Source organism: Ipomoea nil, unplaced genomic scaffold, assembly GCF_001879475.1.
Source record: "Ipomoea nil cultivar Tokyo-kokei standard unplaced genomic scaffold, Asagao_1.1 scaffold2826, whole genome shotgun sequence".
Lineage (NCBI taxonomy): Eukaryota > Viridiplantae > Streptophyta > Magnoliopsida > Solanales > Convolvulaceae > Ipomoea > Ipomoea nil.
The window spans coordinates 360005-384954 of NW_017619254.1; the positions used below are offsets into that span (position 1 = coordinate 360005).

Genomic DNA, 24950 nt, shown 5'->3' on the forward strand with positions numbered 1-24950 from the left:
CGCAATTTCTCGAAACCTATTAAAACTTTCCAACTAGTCAAGAAATCTTCTATTCCGTATTAATTACCTAAACCTATACGCTTGAGTTTCCCATGGCTTCCGATTAAGATACAGGTAACGATCAAAATCCAATTAATCCATAAATATGGTAACAAAGTAAAAAAAAATGGTAACAAAGTAAAAAAGGAAAAAAAGTAATGGATAGCCGCGTGGCCGAAAGCTCAAGGAAACCAACCCCTCAAAATTCAATGGATACCCTTCTTCTCTTTTCTCAGTTCTTTTTACCAGTACATCCGTAAGCACGCACATATTGACCGTTTCATCGTTCTTTACCAAAACCAGAGTGAAACTCTAGATTCGCAGTTGGTTTCACATTGACGGATGATTGTGTAGGGGTTGACCGCAAGTCGTGCTTTAGAGAATTGGGAGTTAGATTTTTCCTGTTTTTGTTTTTGTTTTTTTTTTTTGCTCTGAATGATTGATTGATTGATTGATATTGCGATGATGATGGCGGATGGGACTGCTAACCTTTGGTCGCCGGAGGAGTTGCGGGAATCCGCCGCAGGAGGAGGAGGCGGCGGCGGCGAAGGAACTGAAGTCGTTGAATTTCCCGCTGAAATGGTCGACATGGAGATGTTTTGGAACTTGCTTGGGGATACGGAATCCGATTCTTCGCAGGTATACTTAGTTTGCCTATGGAGTTGATCGGAGTTTAGTAAGCTTGATTATAGTTGCTGCTCATGTGTAGTTACTGCTTTACTGGGGATAAGAGAAGTAGATTTGAGTCGTTTTGTTTCTGGTTTTCCTTGGCAGGTTATCAACTAACTTTATCTGCCATGAGTATTTCTTATGAAAATGGACTTGATGGCTGATCTGTTTTTAATTCATTATTCCATGAATATCTTAAAAATATCAAAATAGCAACTGATGGTTTACACCGGTTTCAGTATGGGAATGTTATTGACAAATTGGCAAAGTTCTCCATATAGTTCTCTTGGCATACCTAATGATCTGTTCTAACTAAATGTTGCAGTAAAGATTACTGAATTTGATCATACAGATTTTGTTATAAACATGTGTAATATGTGAAATGCTCACCTTGTGAATGTAAATTGTGGAGTTGTTTTATAGGTTCTAGTGTTAAAATTCCAATGTCACAAAATAAGAAAGTATCCGGGCAAAAATTATTTTGGGATGTATATATTATCAGAATGAGGAATGGGTTGAAGGGGATAGAGATAGTACCAAATGATATTGCTTCCACTAACTTACTGATGTTCAGTGGATGCAATATTGTTTTAGTAAACTCTGAAGGTTCTATTTTGAAAATTTGAAACTTTATGTAACTTGATCAGGATTAAGATGCACAACTGGCCATGACAAGTTTGGTAGAAGACTTTAAAAAAGAAAAATCCATGAAACTGGAATTTTTCATGATGTTGTGAAATGTGTGCTTCAGTCTTGATACGAAATCCTACTTGGGATGCTTTGCTTGTATGGATTTTCTCACATTCCGCCTATTTATAATCAAACTATCCACATCGTTACTTATCAAAAGAAAAAAAGGAAATCTATATTTCAGTGAATATTTCTAACAACTATTCGGGGCAGGGTACTATGGTCAGTCCTAGGTAATGAATATGGTACTTTTGGAGCTGTTTAGTTTATTAATAAGAGGGTGTATGGGTCCATTTTTGTTTTACTTCTTTTGGTATTTTGTCTATCTTCTTTCATTTTAGTTCTATCTATTGTGAGTAGATTGTTATTATATACAATGAAGTAATGCCATTGATTATGTGCACAGTATAGGTAGTGAGTTCCTTTGCACAGCCCCTTTTGTTGTTATGCAATATGCATAGCTTCTACCTTTGCCCCTTTTGTTGCTATGCAATATGCATAGCTTCTACCTTCTTGCTTTGTCTTTGTTGTTTCAGTTCCCCTTTTGTCCTTATAATTCTGTGAGTGCTGCGTCATTAATCATTGAATATCTGAATTTTGATTTCAGAGTAGGCCAGAAGATTCATCACTGAGTTTTGCACCACATGGTATGTCAACAGCACAATATCTGAATACTTTGCTTATTTAATTATCTTTTGTTATCTTCCATCCTTTATGGGGTTGTTTCAAGGAAATTGATTGACATAGGCTAAAATGGAATGAGATGAATGAAAAAAGCCAGCCTTTAAAATTTGGACAAAAGTAGTCAGAAGCATTTCAGTTTAACTTTTCCCTAAAATGCATTTGCGTTTGGGCCTAATTTTTATTTTTCATTATCTCCAAAAAGATGATGAAATGCATTTAGCAAATGCATTTCAAGGATAAGTTTGACCAAAAGATATTTTAAAAAGTTGTTTTGCCTGTTTTGTCCAAGTTTCAAAATCTGCTTATTTTTGTTTTTTTCCACTTAAAATCTTCCTATTTCAGTCAAAAACCCTTTGTGGAATGGGATTAAAATATTAGAGTTTTTATTTTAATGGATGAATGCCATTTAATGAGGGACTGGATTTGAGGTTGTGATGCTTTTATTTTATTTTATTTTTTTTTATTGTCTGAATATCTTTCATTTATATGAGTTATTTATTTTTGTGGTAATGAACCTCTTCATTTAGGCATTCATTTTGATTACCTGTTTTACTTTTCCTGGTGTAAATATGAACCTTCAGATTCTAGGAGTGGAGTTTTGGATGGTTCACTTCACTCAAACGAGAGAGCAGTAATCTTTGACCCTCCGTTGCATAGTTGCAGTGGGAGCCTGACTGACTTGCCACCAATTGAGGGCCATGGCCAATTCTGTTCAGACAAGGATAATGCCTTCTACAGTGCTGCATCTAATATCCAAGATGACAGTAAGGAAAATTGATGTGAAGAACCCTTTTTTGGACATGTTTAGCCTTTTTAGTAATGTAAATCACATTGATGATAATGCTATAATTCAGATGTCATTGTTGCATAAATATAAAAGCACATGAGACATTCAGGCTTTCTGAACTAGAAAATAAGTCTAAATGTATCTTTACTTGCTCTTGGATTCTCATTCTTTTTCTTGCTTTGCATACTTTCCCATGTCATTATTTGCTATTTTATGAAAGAATAGGTGACTCAGTTTTGCTTCTCTCTTATGTTAGGGTTGTCTCATAGCCACTTGATAGCTGAAAATAACTTGAAAGCATCAGTAACATCAAATATGGTGGAATCATCTAGGATGGAAATAGAGACGCCCCAATTCAATGAATCTCATGCTCTGTTCAGTTCGGGGCAAATTTCTGATCTTCTGGATCAGCCTTGGGAGCAGTATTCACATATGTTGTTGGGAGACAGTGTACCCTTTCCTTCTTGTAGTGAGTTTGATTTTGGGATTTTGCCTTTTGATGGTGATAATATGCTTAATGTAAAGGATGAATGGGAGCCTTCAACTTGGGATGCTGGTTCAAACAACATTGTTTCCGGGGAAGGTTTGACTAGGATAACAAATGAGGGGGTTGTAGATGGATACTCCAACACTGGGGATATAAATGTCAATTTTCAGCATGCTTGTAAAAGTGAATTACAATTCACTCGGCATAAAAACAGAGAGACTGATTATAATGTGGCTACTCAGCCTTGGGCATATGATCCATCATATGTGTTCTCTAAAAAGCAAGAAGTATGTGCAGAGGATTTAAAAGATGATATTATTGATAGAAAACCATTTAGCGATGCGGATGCTCTACTTTCTAATGAACCACCAAATCCATTTTCTCCCTGTCTACTACCTTCCAGTTCAGGTAAAAGTCATTTGGTTTATAGAAAGGATGAAAATGAAGGTATGTCACATGAATCTGGAGAGCCACACAATCATCCTTATCTGGTTGACAACACTACTTTGGAAAAACCCATTCTGGTTCAAAATGATTGTGCACTAAATGACTCGTGTTTGTTAACCACTGCCCACCAATCTGTTCAAAGTAGTTCATTAGCTCAAAGAATCTGTGCTGCTACTGATGATGATGATGTGTGCATTCTGGAGGATATAAGTGCGTCAGCTCGACCAAATCCATGTCCACCTAATGGGAAGTCACTTGTTAACTTGCAACATGCTACATTTAGTGAAACTTCTACTCGTGTCGGAGCAGGATATATGAGATTCAAACCAAATGGGGAGCAATTTGTTTTTCGAACTGCATTGCAGGTATGTTCTTGTAATCAGAACTTTTTTTGATTCACTCACATTGTTGCAGATACATTGATAATAAGGTGCAAATGATGTCTAAATTTGGATCAAATGTTTTTTTTTTTTTTTTTTTTTTTTTTTTTTTTTTTTGTAAATTAGCAAGTTAGAGCATTTAATGGTGCAAGAATCCAGTTGGGCTTGTTTCTCATTTATAATTCACTGTATGATTGCATCTCATTGGGTAGCTGCTTTTCATTTTGACATCAACAGTATGCTGCATTTTTCCAGGACCTTTCTCAGCCAAGATCGGAAGACAAACCTCCAGATGGTGTTTTGGCTGTTCCTCTTTTGAGACACCAGGTTCAGTGACTTTATCTAAATTGCATGATCGTCTTTGGCACAAATAACAGAACTTGTGATGTGCCTCCTTTGACTTTTACATTAAAGGGAAGCAACTAAGCAATAAATTTTTTTAATTCTCACTGTACATTTCATTTTTGTTAATTTACTCTGTATCTGCTTTTTCTGCCATCCAGTATCCTTCTTCTGCCATAAATAACATAATAAGGATGTAATAACTTTCTTCTTGAAATTGTATATTTAATTTTGAAACTGTAATTGTTCAATATCTGGGCAGCGAATTGCTTTATCATGGATGGTCAAGAAAGAAACAACAAATCCACGCTGTTCTGGTGGGATTCTCGCAGATGATCAGGTGACTTTTTGAGTGGTTAAATTCCCATTTTCTGTTAATCAAATTGTCAGAGATTGCAATAGAGCTGTTGTGATTATTTTGTTGTTTTTAGGGGCTTGGAAAGACAATATCAACCATTGCACTTATACTCAAAGAAAGGTCTCCATCTGTTAAAGCCTTTGCAGCCTTTACAAAACAAACTGAGGCAGAGACGTTGAATTTGGATGATGATGATGATGCTCCTACTAAGTCAAATAATGGTGCTAATTCTTGTCAAGCTAATGGATGCTCGGCCACAGTTGCTAAACCATCTGCACATGCAAAAGGTAGGGCTGCTGCCGGCACCCTTATTGTATGCCCAACAAGTGTCCTGCGCCAATGGTTTGATGAATTGCATAATAAGGTAGCGAACACCGCTAATCTTTCTGTTCTAGTATACCATGGGTGCAATAGGACGAAGGATCCTTTTGAGCTAGCAAAGTATGATGTTGTGCTCACAACCTATTCAATTGTAAGTATGGAAGTTCCAAAACAGCCTCTTGTTGATGATGAGGATGAGACACAAAAGCAAACCACTGATTCACAGAATGGCCTTTCATCTAGTAGAAAGAGGAAAAGTCCTCTTAACTCAGGAAAGAAATCGCTAAAGGGGAAGAAGGGAACAGAAGGTGAATTGCTGGAAACTGATGTTCGTCCCCTTGCTCGGGTCGCCTGGTTTAGGGTTGTATTAGATGAAGCTCAAAGCATCAAGAATTACAAAACTCAAGTGGCAAGAGCTTGTTGGGGTCTACGTGCTAAAAGGCGGTGGTGCTTGTCGGGTACACCTATACAGAATGCAATTGATGATCTATATAGCTACTTCAGATTTCTTAAATTTGAGCCATATTCTTCATATAAACTATTCTGCTCTTCACTCAAAGTTCCCATTCAAAAACATCCAACAAGTGGGTACAGAAAACTGCAGGCAGTGCTTAAAACTGTAATGCTTCGCCGAACTAAAGGTGAATTATTGATCATTTTTGTTGCATCTCCTTCTATTGTTTTACAATGATTGCTAACCATTTTCTAGAGTTTCTGTGACACTGTTTGATATTGGTTTCATATGCAACTGTTTCCAAATATGCCCCAAATGTCCTTTCAATTTAGGGCAACTTCTTGGATGTCTGGTAAAAATTGTAATGTATAATAATGGTTTTTATAGGTTCATTTTTCAATAATACCCCTCTTCTTAAATTGAGCTTGAACATAATTGCAACATGAATGTGAGATTTATGAAGGGCAAATATGGAAATATTCAATTGATTTAATGGCCTTTCAATTTAGGGCAACTTCTTGGATGTCTGGTAAAAATTGTAATGTATAATAATGGTTTTTATAGGTTCATTTTTCAATAATACCCCTCTTCTTAAATTGAGCTTGAACATAATTGCAACATGAATGTGAGATTTATGAAGGGCAAATATGGAAATATTCAATTGATTTAATGGCCAACAGAGCATTAAATACAGTTTCCTAAATCCCCTAGTTCTCTCAAGAAAATTTTTGTGTTACCACATGAATATTTATAATTTACTCTTGATGGGTTTCCTTTGGCTGGGGCAAACCCTTTTGGTTTGTATGTTTTTTTTTTTTTTTTTTTTTTCCACATAAAACCAAAGAAAGAACAACATGGTTAATTGGTTTATTGATTAATTTGGTCTGTCTACAGTTCAATTATATAGCCTATTGATTTTGATTATGTGCCATAGGATATGCTCACTATATTTAACTGAAATGTTACAGTTTGCAGCATGATGCTTGAGTGTCTTATGCTAATATGTTTCTAATATCTTATCTAGGATCACAAATTGATGGCGAACCAATTCTCACCCTTCCTCCTAAGAGAATAGAACTGAAAAAAGTTGAATTTACACAAGAGGAACGTGGATTTTATTGCAGACTTGAGGCTGAATCACGAGCACAGTTTGCAGTATGTTATTATAATCTGCTATACTGCACTTGCCATGTTTTTCGTGCTGGATTGTGAAAGCTTCCTTTTTAACTTTGGTATTTCTGCTTTATGCTAGAAATATGCAGCTGCTGGAACTGTCAAACAGAATTATGTTAACATATTACTGATGCTCCTGCGGCTCCGTCAAGCTTGTGATCACCCTCAGCTTGTTGGGGGATCCAATTCAAGTTTAGATTGGAGATCTTCAATTGAAATGGCGAAGAAACTACCCCAAGAGAAACGGATTTTACTTTTGAATTGCTTGGAGGCTTCTTTAGCAATTTGTAGCATATGCAGTGTAAGTGATCATATACATTTCCTATTCTTATATTTTGTCAGATAGGTGTGATCATATATGTTAGTCAGTAATGATTTGGAAGGTATCGTAGTGGCAAGGTGTCACCATCTTCCAATAAGGCAGAAACTGATGTGTTAAACTGTTAATTAAGCAAGAGACTAGGGTAGAACAATCGATACGATGGATAATGGGTTGATAGAAAGTTTACAAGAGTGTAGTATTTATAGGCTATGAGATTGGTTCTTCAAAGATGGCAGAGGCAGCCACTGGTCTAAGGAGAAACATCCAATATGATACTCATTTGGCAAGACCTAAAACATATAAATATAAATCTAAAAATCCGTGGAGAAAATGGGTGAAAACTCTCATAGCCTTTCTCACTCAATTTTTTTGAATGCTTAATAGTTTTATATTTTATTTTTCTTAAGTACACTGTCCAATGGGGTGGGAGACTGGAAAAGACATACGGAGTATAATTGTACTCCCTATCTCTTTTTATAAGGGATAGTTGTGTTTGGTGAAATTTTTAAGGAAACAAATAAGATGTGATATTATTTACAATTTATACCTTCTATCACTCCATATTAATTTTAGTAAAAAGGTAAATAAATGGATCCACCTAGTCAATCCAATTCAAAAAGTTATAAGGTACTAAGGGTAAAACGGGAGAAGTAAATAGATTTAAATGAGGAAAGTGGACATTATTTTGGAACAGACTAGAAGGGAAAGTAGGATATATAAAGTGGGACAGAGGGCATAACACGAGGTAAAATATTGATAATTACTTGATAGAGAGATTCTAAGAGCTTTTTATTTATAGGCTATGAGATGAGATATTCATATAGACACTATAAAAAGCCAAAAGACTTTTGCAGATTTATCACAGGTTTAATTTTAAAAAGTAAACATTTGTGAAAGGTTTTCCATACTATTTACGGTCTTGAAATTTATGTTCTTTGTGTTGCTGTTGTACTTCCAAGTTTTGTTATTTTGTTTATTCAAAGTTCTATTACAAGTTGAATATGAAGGATTCCTTACTATTTATGGTCTTGAACATTTTTGTTCTTTGTGTTGCTGCTGTCTTTCAAGTTTTAATATTTCATTTTTCATAGTTTTGTTACATGTTGAATATAACTTTGCTAGAACTAGCTAATTATCTTTAGACCCTCAGTCTTCAGAACAATGGTTTTCTTACATGTGAACGTGCTTAACAAATATGACATTGAACTGCTAAATTTGAAAGATTTATAGATTTCAGGCTCTGCTTGGTATGCGGGAACAATGGTAGGAAGGAATTATGGTTCCATTCACTAATTCGTTTCTCGTGTTTAGTGTGGCCATTTTATTTTAACTGTGATTTGTCTGAACTTGCCATTGCGTTCTAGAATACTAACCTGCTAACTAAGTTATATGGATTGTACTAGGTTCATTTTGTTGAATTGCATTTTCTTGTATCCCTGTACACTTTCCTTTTTCATGAATGATGTATATTGATAACAACTGAACTGACAATCCTATAGGATCCACCTGAAGATGCTGTTGTCACAGTCTGTGGACATGTCTTTTGCAATCAGTGCATTTGTGAGCATTTAACTGGTGACGACACCCATTGTCCTGCCACAGATTGCAAAACTCAACTCAGTTTTTCTTCATTATTCTCTAAAAAGATTTTAAAGGATTCTGCATCTGATCAGCCCAGTCTTTTAAATAATCCTGATTACACTGGTTCGGAGTCTGGTGAAACATCCCAGCTCTATTCTTTTGGATGTTCATATGATTCTTCAAAAATTAAGGCTGCTCTTGAGGTTTTGCAATCTCTGTCTAAATCACGGGATTGCCCCACTATGGTTAGCTCCCCAGTATGTGAAGACAAAGGAAATTATTACTCTGAGAATACATCTAATTCTGGCTCAGGAGTGTCACATGTTAAAATGAACTTGGACTTGGATGGAAATTCTAATCGCGCTACTAAAATAGCTGGAGAGAAAGCACTTGTCTTTTCCCAGTGGACAGGGATGTTGGATCTGCTTGAAGCTTGTCTAAAGAAGTCATCTATTCAGTACAGGAGACTAGATGGGACTATGTCTATTGTTGCTAGAGACAAAGCCGTGAAAGATTTTAACACAATTCCAGAAGTATGTGTAACATTATCTTACTGTGAAAGAATCTTTTTATTTATTCTGTAAGGCTAAGCTTTTGAAGCTTTGTTCCAGGTATCTGTCATGATTATGTCTCTAAAAGCTGCAAGCCTTGGACTGAACATGGTTTCAGCTTGTCATGTCATCCTCCTAGACCTATGGTGGAATCCGACAACTGAAGATCAAGCAATTGATAGAGCACATCGGATTGGGCAGACTCGTCCTGTTACAGTTTTGCGGTTGACTGTAAAGGATACTGTTGAAGATCGTATCTTGGCTCTTCAGGTACTGTTTCGTGGTTGTATCTATCCATTTATTTTGTTGAATCTGAAAATTTTAACATGCTTAAATATGGTAGTGTTGGAGGCTTCTGGCTGCAGTTTTTTTATGTGTTGTGTAATTTAGTGGTTTGTTCCTTTATGCATGTCTTGAACATATCTGATAACTGCCTAGACTAGTTCCTGCAGATTTCATTTCACACATGATTTCATAATGAAATGACACCCTAAACCTTTTTATGTTGTAACATGCATTGCCTTGTTTCCTCAGCAAAAGAAGAGAGAAATGGTGGCTTCTGCATTTGGAGAAGATGAGAATGGTAGTAGACAGACTCGTCTAACCGTGGAGGACTTGGAATACCTATTCCGGCACTAATCTTGGATTCTTTATTGTGTGGTATAGCTGATACCTTGGCGGGTTTCTCATTTCATTCTTTACTAGCTTTAACATCGGAGCATACATATTGACGATACCCCAAAGATATCTGATTCATAGGATATATACATGAAAGAAGATTCAAATTTTGCGACTATTCTGTGATTCGCAGAACCTGCTTCTAACAATTCATCACCTTGTATAGGAGTTCATTTTATGAGTTTACAGCGGACAGGAAGGGACATGGATGGAAGTTTTGTTGGGAGAATTGTAGATTATTTGGATAGGAGAGAGAGAGAGATAAGATGTATATGATAGTCTTCCCCTTAGAAAATCTGTGGTATTCCAAATAGTGAGCATTCTGTAACTATGGATGAGACCTTTTATTATTACTATATATATTTTTATTATTAGGGTTTAGGATTTTTAATTTTACTTTTCGGATTGTAATCTAATATTCAATTTCTTACCCTGCATGTCTTAGCAGCTGGTATAGTTTATTTATGAGTAGCATTAAGTGCATCATCATCGTCACTCATCAGTTAAAGAAGAAGAAGAGGACTTGCCATAAAAAACACAACTTCAACTTTACATGCACCTTTAACGTGAAGCCCATCATTGTTTGTTGTGTATCTTAGGTCATAAATAAACTACTATAGTAAGTATATTTATTAACTGTTTTGAAATTAATTATTAATTTAATTTAATTTTTTAACATTAATGTAAATTAATATGTCTTTAAAACTTAGGCATACTAAATTTTAAGGTGTTGAATCTCTCTGCTGGCCCAGTCTATAATCACCCACATATTAATAATTTAAAATCTAACATATTCATTCTATTTTAAGATTTTCAAACAATTTTTTTATTATTATTTATAATTGTATATAAAATTGGACAAGGAGATACACTACCAATACTTCATTCCAAATTGAATAAAGGCGTCCCCAGTTAAGGTCCAAACACATAAATATATGTGTCCTTACACAGTAGGTTTTGCAGTGGAATGCTGGGTGACGTCATAAACATAAATAGTGTATAAATTGATTAAAGAAAGAGACGGTGTCGACTTGGTCCCATGGTCTAGTGGTCAGGACATTGGACTCTGAATCCAGTAACCCGAGTTCAAATCTCGGTGGGACCTTTTTCTGTCTTTATGTATTAAATGGTAATCCGTTCTTAATCATCTGGATGTCCTGATTTTTTTTATTAAATTAAATGATAATCCGAGATGATGTCCTGATTTTTTTTTTCATCTTTAATATGTATTAAATTAAATGGTAATTCGTTCTTAATCATCTGGATGACTTGATTATATACAAAAAGTTAATTCTATTTTTGACCCTAGGTTTATAGGTGACAGCTCATTTGTAGTCTTTTTATCAGAACATCCAAATTTGATCCTGGTATTAGTGTGATATGACTAATTTTGGTTCTCTGTCTACAAAACAGTTTTATTGTGGTTAAATACAAATGAATTTTGCTCTTCAATTACGAATTTTTCAAAAAAAAAAAAAACATAAAAATATAACAAGGCTAACTCACTTTGTATAAAAATGACCGAAATGTCTTTATATTTAATGACATTTCAACGATTTTGTTGACAGAGGACCAAATATGATCGTGCCACAATAATATTATGACCAAATGTAGATGTTTTCATTAAAAAAAAAAAAACTAAAAGTAGATTGCCACCCATAAATCTAGGACTAAAAATAAATTAATTCATATATAAATAACATTTGGCAATTCATATTAGTGAGTGAAATCTTGATGACCAATTATACACTATTGAAGTATTTGTTAATATAAAGCCGGTGACAATGGCTTTCCAACGCGATTGAAATGGATGTAAATATAGTTTTATCTTTAATTTACTTGTTGCCGGCCAGGCCACAACCACCATTTTTAGCAGTATTATCCATCAACCTGCTTTCCACCACCATTCACATTCACCACTTGTACGTGCTTACACAAAAGCAATATAATGCACTACCTAACCTACCTAGTTAGTTTCCAGCAACCAAGATTCTATCATCAATACCATTCTAACAACAATCACAATAGTAACTTGCACAGACAGCTCAATTGATACTCAAATGGTAGATTGACAATAACGACGATCGAGCCCGAATAGTTACACTGTACCATATGTGATAGGCTCCTTGTAGACACTAAACACTGATCCTCCACTTCTCCACTAAAGAGACAGTGCGTCGAAAGATTTTGCCTTTTGCCGGGCACTAGCAGCCACTAGAGGCCGGACAAATTCTAACATTTTCATCAGTTTCCCCAAACAACATGGAATATTATATTGCATCATATATACCATCACAGATCTTGATGCTTTTGTTCTTGCTTAGCTTTTTGGCATCATAGATAGGTAACTACATCAGCATTGATTGCCATGAACGGAAAATCCACATCATACAATTTGCTGCTAATATAATTAACATAATCTGTGACTCTCAAAAGCTCGATCTCCCAGCGATGATTTTTCTTCTCTGGAACTTTCACAGACTTTGTCTAGCGAATCAGCATTATTGGGTGCAAATAAATCTTGAAAGGGTAGTCAAGATTTGAGGGATAGGCCATAAAGGTTTGACCTTTTCAGAGATTTTACACATGGGAATATGGTTGGATCTGTGGGACTGTTCTGTTGCCATGAGAGGAAGAGGTCGCTTGTTGCTTCTATGGAACTCTAAACTGCTCAATTTTCTTGCTTTTATAAAACTTTATTTTTTCTTCTATTTTTGAAAGCACTTTTTCCAAATTTAATTATTTATTTTTGAAAAAAGAGTCAAATAAGTCATCTATTACAAACAAATAATGTGATTGAGCTTCTAACTAAAAAAAAGTTTCAACTAAGCCCCTTAAACTAGCATTGATCATGTTTGTAAAATTTAATAATAGTATTATTATTATCATTTTCATTTGTATTTTATTTTATTATTATTTTTTTAAAGACAGAAGGTGGTAGACCATCTCTGGATATCATCCATGATAGAGACGAAAATAGGTTAAGTCAGACTGAACTTTGAAAGATTAAATTTGATAAGACTTAACTATTTTCACCCCTAATCCATGTTGGACGATAATGGTTGCCTGCATATCTTTAGATGAAGGTCGTCGCCTTTGTCAACATTTGGAATAAAGGATAGCTGGCGCATTTGTCATCTCTAAGAGGAAGACGACCATCTTCAACATCTGGGCGAAGGCAATCACAGTTGCCTTTGGTTCAATGGTCCAAATTTAGATATTGACGATCATCTGTAATTTTTTAAGATTTAAAATTAATAAATATTGCGTAAAATAATAATAAATTGTATACCTAATATTCGTATTAGCACAACAAGTTCAATATTTATCTAATCAACAATAACTTGTTGAATATGTTATCATAACACATAATTTTTTATTTTTTATTTTGCTAATTTAAGGAACTAAAAATTTTTGTTTGTTTTCTTGTAACATTTAAAGGTTCGACTAAAGTATTTGGTGGTCTTAAAGAGTTTATTTAACAATTTTTGTTTTAAAATCATTTGGGTTGTAGAAAGTGAGGTGTTTTAGTACTGTGGGGCTTTGAACAAAGAGAATGGTGGGTAAATGGGTTTTGAGGAAATGGATGACGCACTAGCCACTAGCCACTCGGTTAAGAACATTGAACATTGAGAAAGGCAAATGAGGCAAAGCATGTGTGGTAGGTAAATTGACTATCCCTCATTATCAATTCTCAATCACAATTCACATGCTTCAAAAGTGCACGTCTTTTTTGACGGCTTCATTTTTCCTGAAATTAAACTAGGTAAAATAATTATAAAACCATGATAAATTTAAAGATGTGAATAGCAAAAAGGACATTTATCAATTCCTCACACTTGGAATTTTTGTTTGTATTTTGAGAAGATAATTTTTGGTTTTGTGTTTAAGTTTGCTTATTTTTGTCCACTTTATTCAATTTTTGGCTCAGTTTTCCAAAAGCGAAAACATGGACCCAAACATCTTCGAAAAAGAGGACTGTTCCTTAATCTTTATCCATCTTTCGTAATTCTTAATATTTTATTGCCGCTTTGTAATTCCTTGCAGAAAGTTTATGGCTTTCTTAGAAAAAAGAAGATTTTGTGGCCTGAGACTCCGACAGGCTTTTTGGGCGCACTACTTGATGAATTAGGTTTATCTAGGTAAGTGGCTCTCTGCCAATAAGCAGTCAACGTTGTTTTGTTGGTGGGTACTGTTTGGATATTGATCAATAGTTGATGGCATTTTCTTCATGTTCTCTATTTTCTAGATTGCTAATGATGTTTAAGTGTTTAACTTTGTTCCTTTTATGTTTGTATCAAGCACTAACTTATGTATGCCATGGTAGGCTTCTAGAGATGGTTGTTGTTAGAAGGGGATAGCAATATTTTAATTTATGCTTCTTAGATTAATGTAAAAGGTGGATGTTTTTTCAACCTGTGTGCCATGCCATATGGGGTGTTAGAATCAAGGAAAAGAAAAAAATAAAAACAAAACAAAATGATCTGAGTTTGGATAGGAGAGGGGGGGCAGAAAATGCAATCAGCTTAATGCTCTTCTGTTGACCTTTGGAAATCATTATGCCATATGAAAGCCAAGGGATTGTGGAAGCTGGTTGTGGTATGAATGTATGATGATTTGCTAGACTTGGCGCATAGTGGGAGTTCATGCATTGTGCTACATTATGTTCATTTCAATGGCATCATGAGAAAAACCCTTTTTGCAAAATGGTTGGTTGTACACTGTTAAATCAGTTTAGGAGAGTATATGATTCTTTAGTAACTATATCATCCTAGTTTTTCCTTACTGTTGTTGAAGGCGGCTATGAACTAAACTCGTGGAATATAATAATGTCATGTGCTGTTCTTTAGAGAAACTTGTTTACTAGTTTTGTCCAAAATATGCCAAGAATCACATGCTCCCGAGGGTCAGTTTTATAAGGTATTGTTCAATTCTTCTCGTATACTCTCAGACTAGAGAACAATCTTTTAGACAACAGAATAGTTTGCATACGTTTGATCTAAGAAACAAGTAATCGTATTCAACAACTATGGCATACATGTTTATGTGAGGATATAGATATACTTGTCCAGGTGTCCCTTTTATTATAATATAATAAAGTAATTTTACAGGTTATAAAGGATGATAGTTACTGCGGCATTTACTCTTATCCAATGTAAGAGGTAGAAAATGACAAATTAGTGCCTACTTAGTCATTGGCCAATCATGGATAGCACAATATTCTCTGTGAATGAAACCCAAAATTGCATTTAGGTCCTTGTAGTAAATTCCCAATTACAGCCATTTGTATTGGTGGAAGCTCCCTTCATTTAGTAAAGAGCCTATCTTAGGGAGACATAATGTCTGAGTTATTTCTATGATATAATAATAAATAAATCACAAATCATAATCCACTCTTAGAGTTGGATGACCATATCCAGACAGTGTCCTAAGATAAAGTGATCTTTCACATGGGTTTCTGGATTTTATAATTATATATTTATATACTACATTCCTAAGATTTGGTAAGAGTTATACTTTGAGCTGGTGTATCCATACTTCTGGACATCCCAAGAGTCTTTATCTTGATTGGTCATTCAAAGAGCCTTACTGCAAGATTTAAAAAGAATTTTGTAATAAATGAATTTACAATTAAAAAAAAAAAGGTTTGTTAATAATGATGATCAAGGAAGAGGATTTGCACTTCCAATAACAATTGAATATTAATCGTGGAGAATATAGCAATATTTTAATCATACTGCCAACATAAAGTAAAGAAGGTCATCAAGCAAACAATTAAGAACAAATGAACAACTTTCCAATGGGACAAATTGTCTAGGAATAACAATGAATGCATTTCCTTCTTTTCATATTACTGCACTAGCACAATGGCAATCCTAGTCACGCCTATATAGAGCTTTGCCATGGAATGCCATCCTCTGTATTCTGTTCAGGACCCTGAAAGTGAAACTCATTCATCATTCTTCTATTCTTTTCAGACCACTGAAACACATTTGCTGTTTCTTCAGAATCCTACTTTTAACTAATCTGAGTTTTTGGTGTATACTAGGCGTTTCGGATTATTATCGTATTGAATTTGGCCTTTTTGTTAGGGATGCCTAATACTGATATTATATATAACAAGTAATGTCTGTGTGGCATCATGTCTCTCTTAATTCCTATAGGCATTTCAAACTTAGTACTTTATCATAACAGGGCAGAACATTGTGAAAAGGAATCAAGCATAAGAACTTTTGCTTTTATTTTCTGACTAGGATATGGTTGCATGTAGAACAAGTGTATTATCTGTTTCATCTTTTTTATAAGTGTAGAATAACTTTTATTATTGGGTGAGGAACAGGAATGCGAAATATTAGTATATTACAATAATCCAAGTATTCTTTGTGGATTTTCTTTGTCTGCTTAAGCTCTAATGTTGGCAACAAACTACTTGAACAAAAGTTTTATTGTTGTTACTATTATGGGTGAACATAGAGTGGACCGAATAGGCTCTGACACCATGTTATAATATAAGATTGGACAAAGGTCACTCAACTGTGCTATAATGCACATGGGCCAAACCACAATAAAAGACTGAATCCAATCAATTAACTAATCTAACCCATGACCTTATAAACCCATATGTTCTCATTTTTTTCAATGTGGGACTCTTAACAATAGCCTTAAGACTATTCTAATAAAATGTGTGTTAGGGATAGGATAACTGACCCAAGCCACTTTCTATTTTATTTTTCACTTTTTCTTTTAGGCAGAAAGTACATTGTTTTCCTTGACTGGATTCCCTGTCTTCCCTCGTACTATTGATTGGCTGAAATAGAAAAATGATTCAAGTTGGATTGGATTAGTCTGAACTTCTGGCCTCATGACAATCTTTTGATACTGAATTGCCACCACCTTCTGCCATAGCATGCTAAATATATTGTGGTTGCAGGGCCACTTTTTTTTTTTTTTTTTTTTTTTTTCTTTTTTTGTTATTCAAGAAGAACAGGATGCTGGAAAAGAAACATAGGCACTCTCTCTACTTTTGTACTCTTTCCATCTTTTCATTTAGAAGTTAAGCTAAACTTTAGTATTTACTTCATGGTAGATATTATGTGGGAGCTTTTTAGCATTCCTTATTGTATCACTTTCTTAATAAAAGGGCAGTTGGATCAACCCCAATTAATACCTATCGCTTGTTCACTTATTCTCTTTTATATGTAGCCATTAAACATTCATATAAATATATATAAAAATATAAGCACAGATACATATGAAATATAAATATATTGACAATTAGGCCTGCGTGGTGTTTGTGAGGTGTCATGTCTTGGTTTTTACTAAGCATATTAGAAAATCTTTTCATTACTATGATGGAAATTCCATAGATTTCCTTCTGGCATTTTTAATTTTTAAAATTTTTTATTTGGGAATTTAACACTCAAGAGATGGGACACCGTTAATGAATGACAGACCTCCCCTTAGAAATTTGAAAGTTTTATGAGTTAGGCCATAATTTTGATAGCTCCCACTAAGTTAAGATAAGATCAAATTACTGGTCTTCTGGATTTCTTTCTACTGTAACTTAAAGAGATTCAACAAGGGCGTGGTCAAAGACACCAGATTATGAGATGAAAGATTTATAGGCATTACTATTATAATGACTAAGCCTTTCATATAACACATCTTTTGCTAATCACTTGAAAAGAAGGAAACCTACTCTCTGTATTTGAAATTGCTGAAGGTTGGATAAGTTAAGATAGTTCCTTTAGGATAAGATTTCTTGGATATGATCTGTAATTCTGAGGTGATAGATGGATATGCTAATGCTATTTGCACAACACAAGGATAGCTCCTTAGGTAGCAGCTAACTTGCAAAGCTACTCTATTTTTGTGTTATAGGTGATGCTTTATATTGAGGAAATGTGTTGGGCAAGATATAGATGCAATAGTCTGCACACATCTGTTATCTTCAGCATCAAAATCTCATTCCACTGCAGCAGATTATCAAAATTCATTACAGTAACTATATTCTTCACTGTGATAATTGCGCAGCTACTTCTAATCACCATCAATAGATAATGATTTGTTAAGGACTTAAGAATGTATTGTTAAAATAAATTGCTCTTTAGCTTAAAATATATGTAAAGATGCATGTTTTAATGCCTCTGAAGGGAAGTGTTAGCTTTCAAGTGCATGCATTCTTGATGCTTAATCACATGCAAGAGGATATGATGCCATAAAGAAGCTAGAGATTAATAAAATCAAGGCTAATGGATCTGAGAAGAATATCACTGCAGAATATAATATGATCATGATTGGTAGTTGTTTGGCATACTAGCATTCAGCATTCCGTATGTGAATAGTTGGAAATTAGTCTTCCCCCCTAAAAAATACTTGAATAATCAGAGATGTTTTGCACTCCTAAATCCTAATTATTCCAAAAAAAAAAAAAAGTTGGATCCCACTCATTATTCATATCCAAGTTGGTTGTTGTAATTGTCCATTTACATTTTCAATTCTTGACTACAGATCAAAGAGTCACAACACACAAGGTTCGCCACAAAATTCCTTTTTCTTCTCTTTGATGATGAGATTCCCTAAAATGGCTCAACTTTTTTTTTTTTTTCTGTACACTAAAGAAACCATCAATTTGGAATATATACTGCAGTGTCTTTCCACTTGTCACTTCCATGGCTTGAAGAATGACTTGTAAGACCATACTGAACATGCACTAAAATATTTATGTGCTGGAAATAGTTTATTTATTTATGCATAAATGTGTCATTGACATTGTAACAGAAGCTTTAGTACTAGGTGCTTATATACTGGTGAAAATGGTTTTTGTTTTATTCTAATTTTAGAACCTTGTTATAGTGTGCCATAACTGTATCTCTTGGTGCATGTTCAAAGTGGCCAACAAACCCTATTCCAAACATATTATTGTATATCATAAGTGATATTTACCTTAAAATATGTGAATAGATTTAATTGAAGTGTCTAGGCGTTCCTGATTGCCTGTTATGGTGATGATCACTTGAATGTGCCATTAACTCATTGGTCCGTGGTAGTCTTTCTCCTGCTTTATGTATCAAGTAAATTCTAGTTATGATAAGTTGATAAAATATTCTGGTCATTAAGTTCACACATTATAGAATTAGACACTGATTGGTGATCCTGTTTTCTAGTCAAAAAGTATAGTGGTGTTTACTAGAACATGCCTCTACTAAAAACTCACTTTAGCATCATGATAAGTTACTGAGTACTTCCAGAATGAGAAAATGCTATTTTTATTTCTCAAGTAATTAGTCTAGGTTCCAGTTTTAATAATTTATGCTTTTATGCTTCTCTGAATTGGAAATATAGCAGGCAGTAGTAATGAGTTTTCATATGTTGAAGAAGAGGATTGACAATGAATTAGTATTTTGCCTAAACCTTTGCTTAGGTATGGATTTAGAGCTATACATGAGCCATTTAAGTTGGTTGAATGTGGCTTGGTTAAGTTGGTTGGCTTGACTCATTTTGCAAACAAGCCTAAAACTTAGTTAGAGTTCAGCTTGGTTCAAATATTAATGGCCTTAGACTTGGCTCATTTAGTCCACACAAGCTATGCTAAGCTGGCTTGTTATTTTGTTGCTCAAATAATCTCCATATCAAACATTCAAAAATGGCTGAAGTTTGAAAATGAGCCTAAAATGTTGTTTGGGGTTGATTTGTTAGTTGCAAAACCAATGCAGAAGCCAAGTCTGAACTCTGAAGCGAGCTGAGCATGCGAAACCTATTGGTTTGCTAACAGCTCTAGCCTCCTCTAGATATGATGAAACTTATTCTTATGGCCTTTGTGCACGTGACTTGTGATCCAACAACCCACAAATCAAAATGGAGGCTCCACTTACTTTTTGTTCATAACCAAATACTAGAAGCTGCCTAATATCTACGTCAGATGCCATAATGGGTGACTATTAAATGGTAATTAATACATAATATACCCAATTTCTAATTAATATATATTTTGTATGTATGTATATAGAAGTGACTATTAATATAGTTATTAATACATCTAATATATATAGAAATACATTATATTAATACATTATATATAATAAATTTTTATTTTTTAAAGGTTCGGACTTCGGAACCATAACCGGGGCCATGGTTCTGATCCTCCTGTTCACAGGCTGGTTTGGTCCGAACTGTGGTCATGCCTAGATGCTATACAGTTCTTGTTCAATTTTAAAGTAAGTTTGATACGTAGGATTCTTCAGTTAGACATTAAAATCTCACATCTAGATGGATATGTTGATAAAGTACTTTCCAACAACTATATATAGGCCTGTGGGTAGTTGTGTACTTGCATTCTTAGTTTAGAAGTTCTCTCCAAATCTGTGTTTTTTGTCTGAATGGATATTGCATTAAAAATGATACCTTCCTTTTCTCTGCTTCTTGTTTCCTTGCTTCTTTTTGAACCAGTTGCAGTTGCAAGACTTTCCCAATGGTCTAACAAGAAAATATCTGATTCTCTGGGCAACGGAGATCTTGTGACTGAATTGCCTGGCCAGCCTAGTGTTGGCTTCAGACACTATGCTGGGTATGTGACAGTAAATGAGAATAATGGAAGAGCACTCTTCTACTGGTTTTATGAATCTTTAACTCTACCTGAAGAAAAACCTTTAGTGCTCTGGCTTAATGGAGGTAAGAATTATTAATTATGTAACCTGCAGATTCTGTTATGAGATCAATGACATCTTACATGTTTTATACTGCAGACTTGAGTGTGGTAACCAGAAGAGTTGCTAACTTGCTATGCATGCATGTGGACATGTTTTGCTTCTCATATTTTTCAATATAATGGTTAATTCCCAAAATGGTCCAAAATGAAAATGTTTGCAACTACTCAGATGTATTTTCTCACGTTAATAATGCCTAGGATGATTTCTTTGACTAGATTACTCTTTATTACCCGAGATTTTCATCAGTCTTTTGACCAACCTTTATATCCAACTTGTGGTGCATAAGGTAAAGAAATGGTCATTGACCAAATGAAGTCTGGAAGACAAGGGAAGAGATTCCTTAACAATTTGTCCTGTTACCTTGTCTTTAGACAATCCCACATCCTAATTTTCCTTTTGTTTAAAAAAACATTAAAATATTGATAGGCTTTAAAAATGTTCATCCATTTTGTTTCTTACCACAAAGTGGGCATCACCTTTTCCTCCTTTCCAAGTAACTAGCAAATTCTACTGTTTCATTTTCAGCTTTGATTTCTTTTTCTCTTGTAGAGTGACAATAGTCTGTGTTTTAGGTCCGGGATGTTCCTCTGTGGGATATGGGGCAACACAAGAGATTGGACCTTTCCTTGTGGACTCTGATGGATCTGGCTTGACAGCTAATCCATACTCATGGAACAGAGGTTTGGCACCTGTGAACAAGCTTAAATTTCTTGTAATTCAGCCTAAAAGTACATTTCTTCTGGAAGAAGTATATAATATCATGTCCTGAAAAAGCTTGATATAAAATGATCTTACTCTGCATGCACCCATGATGTTACTCTTAAAGTTATTTTTGATAATCATGCAGAAGCGAACTTGTTATTCCTGGAATCTCCAATCGGTGTAGGCTTCTCATATTCAAATATGAGTGCTGATTTTGTCAATCTCGGAGATGATTTTGCAGGTGAGATATATCTTTCCTTCTGCATGCCTTTGATCTTCCACCCTTGCTTTCCTCTCACCTTGGTCTTTTCTCCGTGCTGGAGTTGTGACACCACCGATTTATGCTTTATCCTTGTGCTTTAATCCCTGCATGATTGTTTTATATGGAGGTCGGATGTTTGTTAATCTGTTTTGCTGAAAGATTGTCCTTTTATGGTTATTACATAGCAAATGATGCATATACTTTCCTGCACAAGTGGTTTCTCAAGTTCCCATCGTTTAGAACCCGAGCCTTTTACATTGCTGGGGAGAGTTATGCAGGTATATATTGATTTGTTACAAAAATTCTTTACGGTTTCATGTCATTGAACTTTTCATGCACACCCATATCTTGTTTCTTGCTTTGACAGGGAAGTATGTACCTCAGTTAGCTGAGCTCATTGTTGACAAAAACAAAGATCCTTCCCTTTCCATCGATCTTAGAGGAGTACTGGTATGCTCCTCTTTTGATAAACTCATTTACAGTGGTAAACTTTTGATAAAAGGGAAAACTTGTTCTCACTATTGATATGGGGTTTTTAAATCTGTGGTTTTGGTGCAGCTTGGCAATCCTGAAACATCTGATGCCGAGGACTGGAAGGGTATAGTGGATTATGCTTGGAGCCATGCTATAATATCGGATGAAACCCACAGCATAATCTTAGAATCCTGTGATTTCAATAGCAATGATACATGGAGCAATAAGGATTGTACTCAGGCTATAGATGAAGTATATAGACAGTACAAGGAGATAGATATGTACAGCCTATATACATCCGTTTGTATAGACAGTTTGCCAAGTTCAGATGACAATTCATCAGAAGCCGTTTTCAAGAGCTCATCCAAGATGGTGGTAAGGAATTGCACAACCTTCTTCGAAAATATTATTTTTGGTTACATTTCTTGGAGAACATATATAATAATAATAGTATAATGGGCAAATCCTAATAAATCGATGACCTGTGACTTATAGTGACAGAATGACAAGGAAGTTTCCACTGGTGAAAAAAATGGTTATTAACACTTGAATGATGGCTTTAGCTCTCGTTTGACTGAATTGATTATTTTGTTGCCAGATGCCGAGGCTTATGGGTGGATATGACCCATGTCTGGACGGTTACACAAAATCGTATTATAATAGACCAGATGTTCAGAAGGCTCTTCATGCTAGCGATGGACACAACTTAAAGGACTGGAGAATCTGCAAGTAATGCACTTTGATTCTTAAATCTCGATAATCATGGCTACTGCTGCGTTTTAAAGCAGAGAATAATGCTGTATAACGAGTAATAAGCTTTTAGTAATCATATATATATATATATATACTTGATGCAGCATGTCGCTCTTCTATGATTGGTCATACCAAAAGGATTCTGTTCTTCCTATATATCACAAACTCATCGCAGCAGGACTTAAAATATGGGTCTACAGGTACATCATAACTTTTATATTTCTTTTTTATTTTTATCGCGTTGTGATGCGTTTTCTTTTCTTGGAATCTTGGCTATTGCTCTCCTCTCTCTTTCTCGTCTTTCCATTTCCTTTTTTATTTTTTATTTATTTATTTATTTTTATTCTGGGTGTGGGGTGGGAATATTTTCACACACTACTGCATACCTATCCATGTGGGGGCTCTCGGCATTTTTTTAAAACCACCACTAAAACCAAAAAGTTCTTACACCATCCATCTTTCTGCTAAAAGCGAAATTTTGTGCTCAAGTTCTCACGCATTTCTGTTTTTGTTGATTCAGTGGAGACACAGATGGAAGGGTCCCCGTTTTATCTACAAGATACAGCATAAGCGCACTGGGTCTTCCCATCACCCAAGCATGGAGACCATGGTACCATCAAAAACAGGTAAAATACTCGTCTCATCTGTTTCTGTGATAAAGAAGAAAACGGAATATATATATATAAACATCATATTTCACTTCTAGCCTAGTACAATATTCCTCTAAATTTAGGAAACTTAAGGCAGATCATATTCCATGATGTTATACCCACAATGAAAACTTGAAAGAACCCTTTGACAGAAACCGGTTATTGGCTATTAATTCAAGACCAGACACACGAGGACACGATTCTTTCCCAATATTCTTAAACTTTTGTACGATGATGCCTGGATTGGCTAACTGAACATCTGAGTCTTATTTGGAAACAGGTTGGTGGATGGGTTCAAGAGTATAAAGGCCTAACTTTTGCTACTTTTAGAGGAGCGGGTCATGCCGTGCCCACTTTTAAACCCAGCGAGTCGCTGGCGTTCTTCTCGTCGTTCATTTCTGGAGCATCTCTTCCTTTCCAGCGTAACCCTTAGCTGTCAAAAACATTTTGATGTTGTTGTAACATAGTACGGAGTAACTGTTGGCTCTGTCAAATCTGATGAGTAGTATGGATATATATATATATATATATATATATGTATGAGTGCTTTGTAACCTAAGCCAAAAGCGGAAGAGAATAATAAATAAAAGAGGAATAAAAAGAGATGTAGTTTGAGCCTTAGCTATCATAAACCATCTGATCTCTTGTTTATTTTGGCTGTGGATGTTGGGGCATTCGAATATAATCATTTTGGGGAATTTTATGATAATGTTTCACGGTACCACGTTTCGATGTTGTGTGTGGGGGACTTAATGTGCGTAAAGATGATGTAATACATCATATAACTTTTTATTTTTACAGTATATTAGAGTTAATGTCATATGAGGTCTTTTGAGTATAGTGGTTCTGTCACATTTAATTTTAAATTTTCAAGTTAACCAGCCGTAATTCTTTAACTTTTAAATTTTAACGTATTGGAAAAATATAAAAAAAAAATAGAAAAGTTAGATTTTTAAGGAAAAAAAAAGTTCAAACTGACTATTCAAATTGAAATTGTCAATTTCGATTTATCATTTTCTAAAATCATAGATAAATGATTCGAAATATGAACTAAACCGTGATCATGTCACTAACCTAACGACTTAACAATAAAATAAAATAAAATATATATGATGGGATAACATGTATCAGAGTAGTTCAATAATTCATGAATGTCCAATAATCCAAACCTACCAAATCAAACATCTATTTTTCACGTGTGGAGTAGCCATCATAGCACTATAGACAAGACATTACTGAAAAACCTTAGGTTAATAATTATGTCAGCCTTGATGTTTATTAGACTTCTAGGGAATCTTAGTATAAAACTATAAATCAAAAGAAATAATTATGTGGACTCTAAAATCTAAAGTTATACTTTCAAGTTTCAAGTTTTATTCTTACTTTTAAATTATTAATGTAGAAATTTTTTAAACTCCTATGATAAAAATAGCGTAT

At 34.7% G+C, this 24950-nt stretch overlaps 2 protein-coding genes and 1 non-coding gene across 4 annotated transcripts; all 3 read left to right on the forward strand.

Moving 5' to 3' along the window:
- The first annotated feature begins 221 nt into the window (after positions 1–221).
- On the forward strand, positions 222–10443 carry LOC109159038 (helicase-like transcription factor CHR28). Of its 2 annotated transcripts, none has more exons than XM_019307029.1 (12): positions 222–678; positions 2011–2045; positions 2664–2846; positions 3126–4168; positions 4439–4510; positions 4788–4865; positions 4957–5845; positions 6683–6813; positions 6911–7132; positions 8653–9267; positions 9346–9555; positions 9820–10443. In XM_019307029.1, exons 1-12 carry the CDS (start codon positions 515–517, stop codon positions 9922–9924), a joined length of 3747 nt encoding a protein of 1248 aa, XP_019162574.1. In that variant the 5' UTR covers positions 222–514; the 3' UTR covers positions 9925–10443. The 2 variants fall into 2 exon arrangements, with proteins under 2 accessions (XP_019162574.1, XP_019162573.1); XM_019307028.1 differs by having other exon boundaries at positions 223–678; positions 2006–2045.
- Positions 10444–10996: 553 nt separating this feature from the next.
- On the forward strand, positions 10997–11068 carry TRNAQ-CUG. The gene has a single exon. It is a non-coding gene; the product is annotated as a tRNA-Gln (tRNA).
- A 9205-nt stretch (positions 11069–20273) lies between these two features.
- LOC109159040 (serine carboxypeptidase-like 31) lies at positions 20274–24164 on the forward strand. The gene is made up of 10 exons (XM_019307030.1): positions 20274–20634; positions 21245–21352; positions 21520–21615; positions 21822–21914; positions 22004–22086; positions 22195–22485; positions 22709–22839; positions 22968–23063; positions 23384–23489; positions 23794–24164. Exons 1-10 carry the CDS (start codon positions 20343–20345, stop codon positions 23944–23946), a joined length of 1449 nt encoding a protein of 482 aa, XP_019162575.1. The 5' UTR covers positions 20274–20342; the 3' UTR covers positions 23947–24164.
- Positions 24165–24950: the final 786 nt, after the last annotated feature.

Coding starts and splice junctions, on each gene's coding strand:
- LOC109159038 (XM_019307028.1), top strand. CDS start 502: ATGATGATGGCGGATGGGACTGCTAACCTTTGGTCGCCGGAGGAGTTG. Junction 679..2,005: donor CGGAATCCGATTCTTCGCAG/GTATACTTAGTT, acceptor TTTTGATTTCAG/AGTAGGCCAGAAGATTCATC. Junction 2,847..3,125: donor ATCTAATATCCAAGATGACA/GTAAGGAAAATT, acceptor CTCTTATGTTAG/GGTTGTCTCATAGCCACTTG.
- LOC109159040 (XM_019307030.1), top strand. CDS start 20,343: ATGGATATTGCATTAAAAATGATACCTTCCTTTTCTCTGCTTCTTGTT. Junction 21,616..21,821: donor TCTCGGAGATGATTTTGCAG/GTGAGATATATC, acceptor GTTATTACATAG/CAAATGATGCATATACTTTC. Junction 22,840..22,967: donor AAGGACTGGAGAATCTGCAA/GTAATGCACTTT, acceptor TACTTGATGCAG/CATGTCGCTCTTCTATGATT.